Source organism: Octodon degus, unplaced genomic scaffold (genome assembly GCF_000260255.1).
Source record: "Octodon degus isolate 3935 unplaced genomic scaffold, OctDeg1.0 scaffold00016, whole genome shotgun sequence".
Lineage (NCBI taxonomy): Eukaryota > Metazoa > Chordata > Mammalia > Rodentia > Octodontidae > Octodon > Octodon degus.
The window spans coordinates 6799665-6815089 of NW_004524592.1; the positions used below are offsets into that span (position 1 = coordinate 6799665).

The window sequence follows — 15425 nt, forward strand, 5'->3', positions numbered from 1 at the left end:
TGAGTTGCCCAGGATAGCCTTGAACTTGTAATCCACCTGCTTTGGCTTCTTAAGTAGCTTGGATTACAGTTGTGGTATAGTTGTGTGCCACCACAGCTAGCTTAATCCTGTTTTTAAACATTAATATTTTTGATCCTGCTTACCTCATAGATTGTAAGAAACAAATGGGATAATTATAAATGTTAAAGTGATTTTAGAAATTAAAGCCTATACAAATGGACCTAATACTAATAACCTTTAGTGTTCTTCATATGAAAAGAATTTGGTGCTGTTAGGAATTCACTTATAAAAATTAAAGTGAGAAGAATCAAAACAAATACATGAAAACATGAGGGAAAAGATCAAAACAAAAGTTCCTGTCAGTACAGAAGGTTCTGTAAGAGTTCATCTGAATAGATTACTTATTTAGTTATTTTGTGCCACTGGGGATTAAATCTAAGGAATGCTGAACTACATCAACCACTCTTTATCATTATTATTGTTGTTATTATTACTTTGTTTTGTATTGTGTTTTGAAAAAAATTCTCACTAGGTTGCTCAGGCTAGCCTCAAATGTGCAATCCTGCCTCATTCTCCTAAGTAACTGGGATTTGGGCATGTGCCACAACTCTTGACTAGTAACTCTGTATTTTAAAATTAACTATCTCTCCACTACATATTATGTATCTATTTCCTTTTTTAAAAAAAATATCTGTTTATGGGGCTGGCGAGATGGCTCAGTGGTCTAAAGCACCTACTTGGAACAAGCTTGGCAAAGCCCAGGGACCACAGTTCGATCCCCCAGCACCACATGCCAGCCAGCCCCACCCCCAGGTGGGCTGAGCTGGCCACGGACACACACACACACACATTAAATAATATAAATAAATGTTTTTTAAAAATCTGTTTATATGTTTGTTTGTTTGTTACAGGGTCTTACTACACAGCTTGGATTCATCATGATCCTCTTGTCTCAGCCTTCCCAGCCCTGGGATTACAGTTGTGTGCCACCACTCCTGGCTTTGGTGGCTGGCACAGTGCTCTGGGATGGTGTGCATGTGGTACCAGGGATCAGACTTCGGTCCTTGAGTTTGCCAGTCGGGTGCTTAGACCGCCAAGCTATCTCCCCAGCCCTGCATACCCATTTTCAATGGATATTTCAGCTGCAAATATTTTCTTCTGAGTTTTTTTACAACAGAAAAATACAAAGACTTCTTTTGTACCCCCTTCTCTCCCTTTTTTCTTAGTGATCTTTCTGCCGTAGGCACCCAAAGTTCTGGCATCTTGCTCCTGCTGTATGTTTCAAATAGATTTTCATGATGGAAAAACCAGTGTCTGGATAATAAAGTATTGCAAACCCACACTTAATCATATGGAATAAATCTGCATATTCAAGTGGTCCCTAGAAATAAGGATGCAGCAAGCAGGTCTTGCCTATCTCTCCAGTGTCCTTACCTGCTTAGGAGACAGGCTGTGCAGATCCGCAACCACTATGGCAGGGGAAGATGTGAGGACCGGCTTGTCCATTGCTTCTGGCTGCCTAGTCAGAGCTGGGCTGCAGCCCTGTGGTTGGCCCGTGGCCGGAAGCGTGTCTGTTGGGGCAGCTGTTGGCTCTGACTGAGCCTCAATGAAGGTCACAGATCGTTTCTGATCCACTAGAAATCAGAGGTGATTCAGTAAACAGTCAATACATATCAAAGAAAGTGGCTTTTAATAGAATTAACCAGTGTCTCCTGGCTTATCCTCATAAAGACATTGCAATAAAGATGATAGAAAAATATTTTTTATGTGATGGCCTAAAACAAGAGTGTAAAGAACATGAAGTAAATTTGATCATCCCCCATAACAACTGCCAATAGGGCTTAAAAGTCTCAGACTGTTATGCATTATACCTGTATCTTCAGTAATCCATATAAAAATGTCAGTGCCTGGTTTCAGTAAAAAAAAAATAAATAAATAAATAAATGACATCACAACCTTCTGTGCCCAAATTTCACAAAGTACACTGTTTACCTTGGGCTCTTCCATTTCCCTAGGTTCATGGGGGTAGGGACCGGAATTGGGAAAGGTGAGAAGAAAAAAAGGTAGTGAAATCTTTTGGGAAACTTCTTCCCTTAGCCTACAGTCCCTCCAAGGATGTGCTTGTCTGCATCAGCTCAGGTTCTATGGACCTGGGCTGAGCTGCATAGCATCTTTGTCAATGGCACAGTCATAAGGGACACAGGAGGCCTCACCGGATGGCTTTGTTTTAGGTTGGATGCTCCTGCGGGTAGTTGACAGCCGAGCCCCATGGCGGTTTCTTGGCTCAGTCTGAGTCTTTTGGCGTGATAACAGAGGGCGTCTTAGCTAAAGAGGAGGGAGAATAAAATTGACAACTGAGTCCTCCTACCTAGGAGAACACGCCATGCCCCCAGGATTCTGACTGTAAGCTTGTAGTTTTTCAAGTTTCCAGACTTCAGATTTCTCCTTACTGTTAGAGCTGATCAAGTTCTTTCTGCATATTTAACTATAAGTGCATTCTTCTAGCAAGATCCTGTTCATCACCTCATCCCTGAATTATTATTCCTTTATAGAACCTAATAATATTAACAATTTAAAATTATAAATTTGAGAATTTCAGTGGGTATAGAGCTGATAACTATCAGTAAGTGATAGTTAAAGAGTCATTTGTCCATCTAAAAGTTGTAGTTCAACTTAAGATGACTTTCCAAGTGCAAGTTTATAAAAATAACCTCAGATGGTGGCAAAGCATCTGGTATCCAAATCAGTGCTGGACAGTTCTCAGCGGAGCTACAGTAGAGAGCATCACTTAGTGTAATGTACCAGCATCCCACCTAGGGCAATTGTAAAGATGATCTTATTTCAATTTCAATTGTAGATTAAGTCACTGATCCTAAAATGGGAGAAAACTTTGTTTTTTTGCCTCTCTACAGAAACAGGTCTCAAATCAATTGTATGACAGGTGTTATGGTTTGTGTCTAGCTATCCTCTCAAAGCCTCATGTAGTCATGGGGTGCGGACATCTAGAGTTTGTGATTAACTCATGATCCACTGGGATTATAGGTGACCCAAGGCTGGGATTATGGGATTTAGTACTGGGTGTGTGTACTTCCCCCAGCATGGGGCAGAAAGCCTGAATGCAATATAAGAGAGACAGAGAGACAGACTCTCTCTCTATTGCCATGGTTGTTCCACTGCCATGAACTGGATGTTCTATGCCCTGTGCCACTGTGCCTTGGAGCCAGCCAAGAATGGGCTGAAACCTCCAGTAACTGTGAGCTGAATAAACCTTTCCTTCCTTCATTTTCAGTGTCAAGTATTTGTCTCAGCAATGAGAGAAGAGTAACTGAGACAATGGATCTTTCATTGTTGGTGTGTTTGCCTGGGAAAAGTGGTTTTTAGATAGAGAACAAGCTTGCTTATTCTTACTTTCTTAAGTATTCATCTTTGCAGATACAAAGATGCAGATCTGAGATACAAGCTCAAAATGCTCTGCTTGCCCAAGCAATTACTATGCCTTTCAGTTGCTCTGAATTGCCTACTTCAGGCAAGGGAAATGTGGAATATAGTAATTTTAATAAATGTAAGCATTGAAGATCAAATATAGAGTTTCCATTTCACACAATGATTCTCCCACCCTTTCAGAGCCTGCTTACCTGCCTCAGGCCCCTCTTCCTCCCCAGTGGCTGCTGAGTGAGGAGATTCTGCTGGCCAGGTTCACTCTGCACACTTGCTACCCTGTCAAGCATCAACAATGTAAGTGCACCCTGGAGAGCATGTTGAAGACCATCCTCTGGTGGGTGTTAGCCAGAACCACATCTACGAAATAGTCACTTCAAAGATACCATTATCTTTGAAGGATGGTTGGGAAAGAGTCCCTGGGAGGGGATTTTTAAAGGGTTGGGAAGGAGGACAAGGTCTTGCAGCCCCACGCTGCCAAAATTGAGATTTTCTTTTCAATCACTGGTGCTATTTATCTATCATTCCGCAAAATATTGGCTTGATCAGACCCCTGGTTTGCAAGCCACCAAAAAGTTTAAAATGTTATATTCTAATCTCAATTTTTTTCCCACAGGGAAGGGAAAAGGTAGTGACAAACACACACAAACAACTCTATCACATGGATGGGAACACCTTTTTAAATTTTCCAATTTAAATGAAAATCAGATGGACAAATGTCACACACATCAGACACAGATTCCATTTGGGTGAAGGGCACATTCCACACATGTTTGCAGCCTGAAGTCTCTGTGACTACTGAATAGTCACACGGGTAGAAAATTAAGTGTTTTTTAAAAATGATTTTAGATTTGAATGACAAAGTAGTTAAGCTATAATTACAGCTTAGAAACCTTAACATCAAGCAGCTGCACTCAAACAAACTGTGCAGTTTATAGAAGCAACAACCTGCTCCCCCCAAATTGACTGTGTATGTGTGTCTTGTATAAGCAAAAATGACTACTGGCAGTGGTTGCTATTTAGTGTTGGGTGAAGCTGGAAATACTGACATTGGCCAATGGTTCTTTTTCATTCTGCATGCATGTATCATAGGTATTTATAATGGGAGGGGTGAAAACACAACTATATTATGCTCCAGAGAACACTGTAGTTCTGTGAATGATGCCAATGTGATTCTTTAGAGAATGGGGTTGATAAATTTCTGCTTTGCCTTTGCAAAAGGAGAGTCATCTACAGATAGGCTTTAGTGTAAAATGTGCCACAGAGGAACTCAGAGTCAGCAACTGGCCAGGACAAAGGAAGACAGATTATATCCATTCATTCCTATTAAAAAAAAAAAAAGAACTGCTATATAAATATCTAGCTGAGTTTTCAGAAAAATTGGTGGCAAGATGGGCAATTAGACATTTCCTTTCATTTTTCAGAAAGTCTCACTTATACTTTCACTATAAGAAAATCAGTAATTTACAGAAAGTGTCTATTGTAGTTTCTATGAAATTAGGGATATGATTATACCATTTGGGATATACAATATAAAATTCCAAAAATGTGTTTGAAAACTTTGTTCCCCTGAGTATCAAGTTCAAAAAGACCAATATACATTATTCATATATATATATATATAAAATATACATATATATATATACACACACAATACATACATATGTTTACCTGATGTTGTACCATATATGGCCTTTCTATGAGATGAAAAACTAGCCCAAAGGATTAACGCAATAAGTCCTGTTAATTAATCCAGACTATGTTGCTGGTATATTTGAAATTACAGTTCCTAATTAATTATGCATTTTAACACTTGTCTGCTAAGTTGAAGAGTAACATTATGCACAAATGTAAAAACAAGTTTCTCCCAATACCAAGCAAAGCTTTCATTTTTGGAATGGATTCCTCATTGACATCTAAATATTACCTCAGTTCCCTTGGCCATAAAGGGAGGTTGATACTTACCAACTACCTCCCATTAAGGTAGAGAAAAGAGTTAGTTAATGTGAAATGGTTTTAACATGGAAAGGGTTGTATATACATGCTTTCTTGTTTTACATGTGATGTTTGTAAAGAGTTTATTGCTTCTAGAACACTAAAAGGAAGTAATACAATGTTTTAAAAATAACTGGGCAGAGAAAATGAATTCGAGGCAGTCCACTTGTCTCATTTCTATTCAGCAACCTGAGAGTGTAAGAAAAATGGTGCGAGAAAAGAAAAAAAAATACATGTTACTCAGGGAGTGTGAAATGTTAAAACATAATGGTAATTTCATGATGATTATTTGAAGGGAGGATCATAAGCATTACATTTTTATCTGTAGATAGAAAGGCTTATCTTTCAGAAACATCAGGTTGATAGCTTTAGGAATTAGCTGTCTATGTAGATGGTGTAGCATCCCATTATAGGATGCACACATCAAAGATGAAATTGTCAAAAAAAGTCCCTGGAAATATCTGCCTGAGAAATAGTATTTGCCCCCAAAATATGATGCCAACATGTTTGGATTTGGAACAAATCAATGACTCACCTAACTGTGAGCCACTAGAACACATTAACAATAAACAGCCAGAAAAATTAATAGTGGAAATAGTTTATGCAAAACATACTTTTAAAAGTTTATTTCATTTTCTAAACTGGAATCTCATATAAAAATTAGTTTGAGCCTAGCTTCTCTCCTTATCATGCAACAGTTTTCAGGAAACTGAAGGACTTGTTATATGTAAGTAATACTAAAATGAGCTAGGAGAAGTGTTTATACTAAGCACCTCCATATTACACCCCATTTTCTATTTCAGTCTTCTGAAGCAACCCCTCATCATTCCCATCTACCAGAATTGTAATAATCAAGGTGATTTTTCCTCTCTAGGGAAATAACGCATTTTATTTGCTCTTCTGATGCTTTAAAGTCTCATAGCCCAATAGGCCCCTGGTTCTTGTGAATAAATGAAATATCTATCTAATGTATCATAGGCATGAAAAGTGAGAAGTTGAGAATAAATCAAGATTTTTCAGAGTAGTGGAACGAGTACTAAAAACCCTTTTACAGAAGACTGGTTTCCTGAAGTACTATCAGGTAAACAGTCGACTAGGAAATACATAAATATTTATTGCATAGTACAGTCTAGACCATTATGCAGAAATAGAAAAAGATGTAAATTGTGTCTGAATTGTTTTCCGAAAGTTGCCTAAATGTCTTTAATGTATAAATTATTCCATATATTTTGGATGATGGCTAAGTTCTACTGTCTTGGACAAAAAGATGAAACAATAAAAATAAAAGTAACTTTCCTTTTTTTTTTTCTTTCTCTCGCTCTCTCTCTCTCTCTCTTTTTTTTTTTTTTTTTTTTTTTTGTGGTGCTGGGGATTGAACTCAGGACCTTGAGCTTGCCAGGCAAGTGCTTATCCTACTGAGCTATCTCCCCAGAGCCTAAAAAACCCTTCTCGATTAAAGCTAATATCTCACAGTATACTTAGAAGTAGATTATCACATATTTTTGAGTTGCTGAAAATATCCCTATAACAAACCATATAATGATCTAAATTTCACAGAAGTAAATGCAACTGAGGCTCAACAAAATTGTTGTGATTCAAAATAGCTACAAAAAGCATATCAACTTCAGCTTGGTATGGTGCTGCATGCCTATAATCCCAGTTACTCTGGAGGTACGGGCAGGAAGACCACAAATTAGAGGATAGCCTGGACAACTTAGTGAGATTCTGTCTCAAAATTTAAAAAATTTGAAAAAGTTGAAGATGTAGTTTAGCACTCCCTAGGTTCAATCTCTAGTATCACAAAAACAAACAAAGAAAAACAAACAAAGCAAAACACTTCTTCAAAATGTAAGGAAGTAATCTGTACACTATGAAATTTAAATAATATTAGGAAAACAATTCTGACACACTTCCTCCATTTCTTGCTTCAGCATAATAGTCTAGATCAGAGATAGTGCACCTTTTAGAGACCAAGTGCCCAAAGCCCAGTCATTTATTGAAAAATGTCAACACTGCAATTAAACCTGAATGCCCAGCTACTGGGGCGATGCTGGGGTGACTTAACCCATGTGCCAGCTGCGAGGGCTCTGAATGCCTGTTGTGGCACACATGCCATAGGTTTGTCACCTCTGTCCTAAACTGTAGTATATGAGAGATATGTCTGTATTTCCTAATAGAATATATATTTAATAGTATTTCTTAAAATGAGCGAGGGGCAACAGAGAGATTTAGTAATGCAATGAAAATTCATGTCACTCAGTTTGTTACAAAAATAACTATCGATTTCAATATACTGCATACATAAAGATAGGAATAGATAGAAAAGTGAGTTAGTCTTTATTGCTTCTCTCTGTGCTTTTACTTTCTTTTTAACATGGTTAAAGACCTCAGAAGGTTGAACCTAGGACATGTAGTAGAGCCTGCTTACCCGGAGTGACTGCCTGGCACTGGAAAGCAGACTGTCAGCACCACAAGAACCATAGAGCATTTGTAGCGAACAGGGAAATAGTGGGCCAAGTCCTCCATGCCCCATATGTTCCTTCTTTGCACTCAAAGATGACTGTTCAAAATTTATTTAGCCTCCACAGCATCTAAGAATATATATCTTAGAGATCAGAGGCTTGAATGTGGATCTTTGATACCTTATAAGAACTAACGTAACAATGGTAAAGTCCTGTGTATCACAAAACATACTTTCCCTGCCGTTAATTCTCAGCTACATACAAAGGTTTGAATTTTTTTTTTTTTTGTACTTTAAGACTGCTTTTCAATTTTTCATGTTTTGAAAGTGTATATGATCATGAGATGGGCTCAACTTTCATTTCATGGTTAAATTTGAGCCACAATTTTATTTTCCACTGGGATTAAAATTATCCTTACGGAGTTAAATAGCATAACTGCTTTTTTAAAAAATAGAGTTGGCTGCCATTTTCTGCTTTTCAAAATAGACCAGTGTGTCCAAACAAAATCTAATCCCGAAGTATAAATATCTTAAAGGCTTGAATAAATTGTATATGTCTCTATTACCGTATTCTGGAGGAACGTGTGTGTGCGCTCGCACACGCATGCCATGTACATGGGCATGTTTGGGGGCAAGGACAGAGATAGAATATCTAAAGTGAATTTCCAACTCTGAGAGCAACACAAGGAAATCCTTCCTTGGAACATTGCTTTGGTTTATGAATTTCCAAGAGGAAGAATGTGTTGTCCAAAAACACAATGCTTCCATAGGCTATTTCTTGAGAATAATCTTTAAAGACACCTGTTAGCCCATTTAAAAAAGTTTTAGCAGGAATTTTGAATCGGTGTGCAAAATTTCTGTGAGTTCCCACCTGTCCATCCAGTCTCTTTGGTCCCTTCCTCATTTAACCCACTCAGTCCACCTTGCCTCTTTTTTTCTAAAACAAACACTCTTTCACAAGCAAATCCCATGAATTTGGTTAAGCAAAATATTATTGGGGGTTGTCAGAGGAGCAGGGCTTGTCAATTCCCTGAGGCAGGCTCCCTGATACTCTTAGGCTTTGAGCCAGGTTTTCCTTACACTTTCTTGGGGCAAATTTTAGATCCTGAGTATTGGAGTGTGTGTTAAGTATAATTTACATGGCTCAGGCTTCCTTCTTCAGGTTAATAGCATAAAAAAAGCTGCTTTCCAACAAAATAACACCTGAAAAACAAATATAAAAGATATTCTCTTTGGGGTCAGGGATACAGCCCAGTGGCACAAGCACCTGCCTGGCAAGCGGTCCTGAGTTTGATTTTTGTACCAAAAACACAAAAACAAAAAAAAAAAAAATGCTATTTTGTAAACCCACCTCTTTAGTAACTTCCAGAAGTTTTTCTCCTTCAAGGAGGACTTGGTGATGCAATAGAGTTCAAGAGATGCAATTTGTAGCATATGGCAAAGGTAGGGTTGGTCGGTCACTGTGCTAATGGAATTACTTTTTAAAAAAGTTTTAGGGGGCCAGGGAAATGGCTCAGTAGAATAAGTGCTTTCCTGGCTAACACAAGAGCCTGAATTCAATTCCTGGTTCCACCAAAAAAAAAAAAGTTTTAATATAGGATCTACAGAGTAACTGCGTAGATTGGACTCATAGTGATCCTCCTGTTTTCAGCCTCCCAAGCGCTGGGATTACAGGTGTGCACCACCACATACAGTCTCAATTGCTGTCTCAGTGTGCCCCATGGGCAGGGCCAGCACAGCACACCAGGGATTGAATCCTGGTCACTGTGCTCTGCCTAAGCAGGAGCTTTAGTCCATTGAGCTATCTGGCCAACTGCAGAATCACTTAAAAAATTATGTATTTATTTATTTGGTACAGGGTCTTGCTATGCAGCTTGGACTCAGAGCACTGGGATTACAGGTGTGTGACACCACACCTAGTCTCGGTGGCCAGCATGGCATGTGGTACCAGAGACTGATCCTTGTGCTTGTCAGGCAGGTGCTTAGGCTGTTGAGCTATCTCTCCAGCCCTAGAATCACTTTTGAATCCCAAATGATTGCCTCATCTCCCCATTTCTTAATCATAACACATGGGGGTGGGTGGCTGATACTGAGAAATTAGACAATGGTTACTGGAACAATAGTTAATCTAAGATGGTCATCAAAGTCCTCACATGACCAACTAACTAAGCTACAAGTAAAACCTATAGCTTTGTATCTGAATCATTTTCACTTCACACAGATTTTGAATTTATTCCTACCACAAGGACTCAGGAAAGATTAAACTGGATTTTGGATAGCTTTAGTCCTTTGAACCCTCAGTCTTTCAGAGGTGGACAAATCCTTTGATGAATTTGTAAAAATAAATTCAATTTTTTGCTTCCTCATATCGGCCTTGGAATAATATTTATACATAACAAAAGTAAACTTTGGCTTAGTTCGAAAAGCCACAGGACAAAACCAGCTAAATAGAAGTCTGACTTAGTAGTTTCTACCCTCAGAGGGCCACTGAAGTTATTGTCTAACCAACATTCTTCTGTCCCACATGGATCCTCCAAGTGCTCCACATGTAAGCATTAAACAATTTATTTAAAAACAATGATGACTCTGGTAGACTTGGTTCAGATTTATCTTAAACACTAACCAATTAAGGAAAACCCTCCTGAAGACTATTTGTTTCTCAGTTTCTTTGTTCTCATAGCTCCAGCTGATAAAATTTAATCTGTATCCCATAGCACTTCTACATTTACCACCATTAAGAGACTGATCTACTGAGGCAAGGGCTCGCAAACACAAATGAATGTCATGATTTATGAATCCTGTTTTTTTAAAAAACGACCCATGATGGACTAAATTTCCCATTTTCAATTGCAGAAGAAAATGTGAAATCTGAACAAGATGCAAAGAAAACAGACAACCTCACAGGAACGGCCTCTCAACATTTCCTCATCTTTGTGAAAAAGCAATAAACACGGGTATATTCTACTCGTTATGTAATGCAAACCTAAAAGGGAATGTTTTCTCAAGATGGAAAAAAGGCATTCTAAAGATGAACAAGAAGCATTACCCCTAATGAGGATTAGTTGAGAGGTGTAAATCAACAGCACAAGATTAGGAATGTTTGACATGATTTATCTGAGTGTTAAAGGTGCAGTCCCCTTTCCTGACTTTAAACCAATAGTTAAGACTTCATATTGTTTGCATGGTAAGAATTGTCTTACCAAGAAATGTTTGTGTCTGATATTTCATGGGAAGTCTTAGAGTCATTTTTATGCTAGAATAGACATTCTTTTTATGTGTTGCTTAAACAAGCTGTTACAGTAGTCTGCCAAGAGAAATAATTATATAAATTATAATGACATTTGTTATTATCCTTAAAGCATCTTTGCTTTCTTATCATCCACAGTATTAGCTAAAAGACCTGACTTGATTTAAAACAGGAGCTTCCTTTGATGAAGTTATACTAAGAGGCCTATAAAAAGCAATCCTTCATGAATATCAGTGTGGACAGGAATGATCAGACAGACAAATTTTGGTATATCAAACATTTTGGGGGGAGGTGGGAGAGTGGTGCTGGGGATTGAACCCAGGCCCCCAATGTGCTAAACTCATGTCCTATCATTGAGTCTTTGGCATATCAAAATTTTTGGACATCCATGGGACAAGCTCCATAGAGAATGCTGCAGATTTTATTCTTTAGTAAGGTTTTTAGGTCATTTGTACTTGAGCTCTGAAGCTGAAAATGAAGGAGAGTTTGCTACACCTTTGACTTCCAGGCTCGTGTGTTCATGAACAACACAGGGCAAGGAATGGAAGAGGTATCAAGACGGGGCGAGAGAAGACAGAGAGACAGAGGAGACAGGGAACAGCTAGTTTCCCAGCACAGACACCAATAGACAGGTAGCATTGACACTGTACCTAGAGAGGCTGCCCTCGGCGGCCAGGCCCTGGGAGTCATCGAGGACATTAGGTTCACTGCAGGAGGGGTAGGGAGATGAAGCATTTAGGGAAAGAAAATGCAGAAAGAAAGAAAAAAAAGGCATGCAATTTTCTGTTTCCAGAACCAAAAATAAGTAAGTTTAACAGAACAGGGAAGGAAAAGGAGACAGTCAACCATGTCACCTTGTGCTGGGTTTGTCAAGACATAGGACTCAAGGTAACGGGGAGGGAAGGACTTTGGATGGATACGACTCTCAGAGGAGTGGTCTTTTTATTGGTCGAGAGTTAAAATGAGCTCCAAATGGACACATGAGCTCTGAACACACTGCAGAATGGATCTGTAGAAGATGAAACTAGCATTCCTTTGTTAACCATTTGATAAGGTGGTTATTGTTTTTAATCTGTCTTATGAAAGTAATGTTTCTTTAACCAGACCCTGCTTCTTTCTTATGGCTTCTGACATTATCACAGAGAAACCACTTACCATCAGATGCCACAACCAAACTCTTGGAACTGATGCCATTTAAAAGAACAAAAAAGAGGAAATAAAAGAACCCAACTTTTCCTGCTAATTTTGCAAAGAAAATGCAAGTAAACAAATGGCAGGAAGGTATCTTGGAAAATTCACACATGGAACTGATTTACCTCACTAACACCTCTAGTGATTGAATTGTAAATGGCAAAAGAAGAAGGTTGTCAGGTTGGTGAGAGAATAAATACTTTATCAATTTATTTGAATGTAGCTGAATTGAGATTTGGGAATGGAAGCTATGTTGTATTTTGTTTTTTCTTTGGCCCTAGCATTAAGCTAAGCACTCCTGAGGCCCTCAATAAATACTTATTAAATTGGGTGGATTGGACATTTAGAAAACTGGAATATGCACCCCCAAATAATTCAGGTTTATCTAATTGTAAAATAGTCTCTGTCACCAAGAAGAATCTGATTTTCTCTAGTGATACAGACAATGTTCCCTTTACTCCTCTTGTAAAATATGATTTAATCCCAAAGGGATTAACTGTATTATCTTTTGTAAATTTCTAGGATATCTATACAATAGACATTTTCTCCCTGGAAATATGTTAATCCATTAATATAAATGCAGAAAGGGAATTAGTAGGCTGGGTTATTTTAGGTAAATAACCAAAAATTCTCTAATTAAGATTACTATAATTTAAAATAAGCTTTCAGTAAATAGTTAATTTTGTTCTTGACAGTCTTGAGCACTGCTGGCACATGAACTGCTTGTGTGACTTTATATTATTTCATGGGACACATTATTATTTGACACTAATTTGGTTACACATTGTATTTATGAGACTTCCTTTTCAATGGAAAACCTCCCAAGTAATTAGTAAAATAATCTCTAACAATGATAGGAACATACGTGTGTTATTAGTCTTTGTAATAATTAGATATGCTTATATAAAACACTTTCTTAAAAAGTAGTCAATTACTTTATCGACTATCTTTTATCTTTCCCTCTATTCTTTGATATTCTTCAAATTTTGGCTTTGTTTCACAAACTATATTCATTTGTGAAGTTCATGAACTCTGTGTTAAAAGACTTGGGGCCAGGATAATTGCTCCTGTATGTAAACTGGTTTTATCTGACCATAACAAAGTACCTTGGTTTTTTTATTTATTTATTTTTTTTATTTTTGTGGTACCAGGGATCAAACTCAGGACCTTGTGCTTGCCAGGCAGGCACTTACGCTGCTGAGCTATATCCCTGGCCCATCCTTGGTTTTTATTATTATTTTCCACATGTGAATTACACCATGATTAATTTATAGTATGTAAATGACAAGCTAATTAAAATCATATAAGGCCTATTCATAAAGACTTTAATTCCTAAAGTAAAAATATTGTTTGTAAAATAGTTAATGTTTTGTTTTTATGTCAGATCATTTTCTGTTTTCTTTTACAACTTACACTCTTAGATGTCAGAGAACACAATGATAATATTTAAAAGCATTTAGACGTGGACTCATAGAACTAGTGATAGATCATTTTAGCCAACCATCTTGCTTCTCAGAGGAGAATACCGGCTGTTAAATGATCTATACACAGTGAAACATAGTGATATACATTCTTTCTGCTTGGTTAAACATCCCTATGTCCAGCTGAACACTGGTGACAGCACCCTAAACTTTAGCAGTTATATCAAGCTGGTGCTAGGCTTTTGCTAGACACTCATTATTAGCTTAGCTAATAAAAAACCTGAAATACAAGAATGTCATGTAAGCATCAGGAAGAAGGTCATATCTCTGTGAAAATTTTAAGAACAGACAACCCGTGATCACAAGTTGGGGTCCCTCCTACTAGCTTGGCTTCGAGAACTGCAAATTATTGCCAGAGGGAACCTAGTTGGAAAGTACTTTGTGCCGGGGCCTCCCATTGCTTGCTTCTCTTTCAGTCTTTGTAGGATACTGTGAGTGTACTTTTAGAATGTCTACCTTTGCCCCCAAGTGCAGAGTATAAGACAGTCACAGCTCTTTACCTCTGGCTGGGTAGCATGCCCACTTCAGCCTGAGGTGCAGACATGCTGGAGACGTGGCTGGAGAACCGCCTCCTTCCCATGGCGCTCAGCAGGTAAGCTTCCTGTTCACTTACCACACTGGGCATGCTCACAGAGTCATCTGAAAGCAGGAGGGAAACGAAGTCATAAAAACTGTTAGCACTGATCACAAACCCCAAAACAGAGCTATATTCCATTACTGCCCTTGGCTTGAGTAAAGCTTAAAATTAAATTTAAATTATCATCAGTTTTATTATAGGAAAAAAGACCCCAATAGAACTGATGATACTTCATAAATACACAGCTTCCACCCTCTCACTAAAACAGCCTTCATGAAGTAAATGTAAACTTCGTGACTATTTTTACATATATATTATTTGTGAAAGTTGATCATGTTCTGCAAATTAAAGGTTCCAGAAAAGCTAGAATATAAAATTTTAAGGCATTCCAGGAATGGTCATTAGGAAGTTTGTTCTTAAATGTATCAAGTAAAATTTTGTGACAGGGGTTGGGAAGATGGCTCAGTAGGATAAGAGCTTCCTTGGCAAGCGCAAGAGTTTGAGTTCAATCCCCGATTCCAAAAAAAAAAAAAATTGTGACATGTGAAAGTATTTTCAGGACTGTACATTTAATGGGTTCTAGCCAGCTAGTAGTAGGAAAGACTGCTTCAAATATTTTTAGGAAAAAATTTTTGAAAAATTTTCTGAAATAAGCGCTCGTTTAAAGTGGAGGCATCTAATCTTGTTTTCTCCAGGAAAACATGACAAATTAATATGCTCAAATCCATAAAAAGTTAACTTTGACACAGTATTTGTGAAAAGGAACCTCATTCAAAGTGGATCTTTAAGATAGCTTGGTGGACAAAAGGGCCTGTTTAGGCAAACACAGGGACTGCAGTTTGATCCCCGGCACCACATGCCTCACCAGCCCTGCCCCCAGCGTGGGTTGAGCCAGCCCCAGAGTCCAGGTGTAGGGGCGCACACCTGTGATCCCAGCACTGGGGAGGCTGAAAGCAGGAGGATCACCACAAGTCCAAGCTACATATGTAGTGAGACCCTGTAACAACCAAAAACACTAAAAAAAAAAAAAAAAAA

General features: G+C 38.2%; 1 protein-coding gene across 1 annotated transcript in view; it reads right to left on the bottom strand.

Moving 5' to 3' along the window:
* Positions 1–15425, bottom strand: part of Unc80 (unc-80 homolog, NALCN channel complex subunit) — a 270597-nt gene that overhangs the window by 1507 nt on the left and 253665 nt on the right. The window contains exons 60-62 of the mRNA XM_004626714.2: positions 3636–3717; positions 2214–2325; positions 1435–1634 (exon numbers count right to left, since the gene is read on the bottom strand). Coding sequence (XP_004626771.1) covers positions 1435–1634; positions 2214–2325; positions 3636–3717 — 394 coding nt within the window. The remainder of the gene's footprint in view (positions 1–1434; positions 1635–2213; positions 2326–3635; positions 3718–15425) is intronic.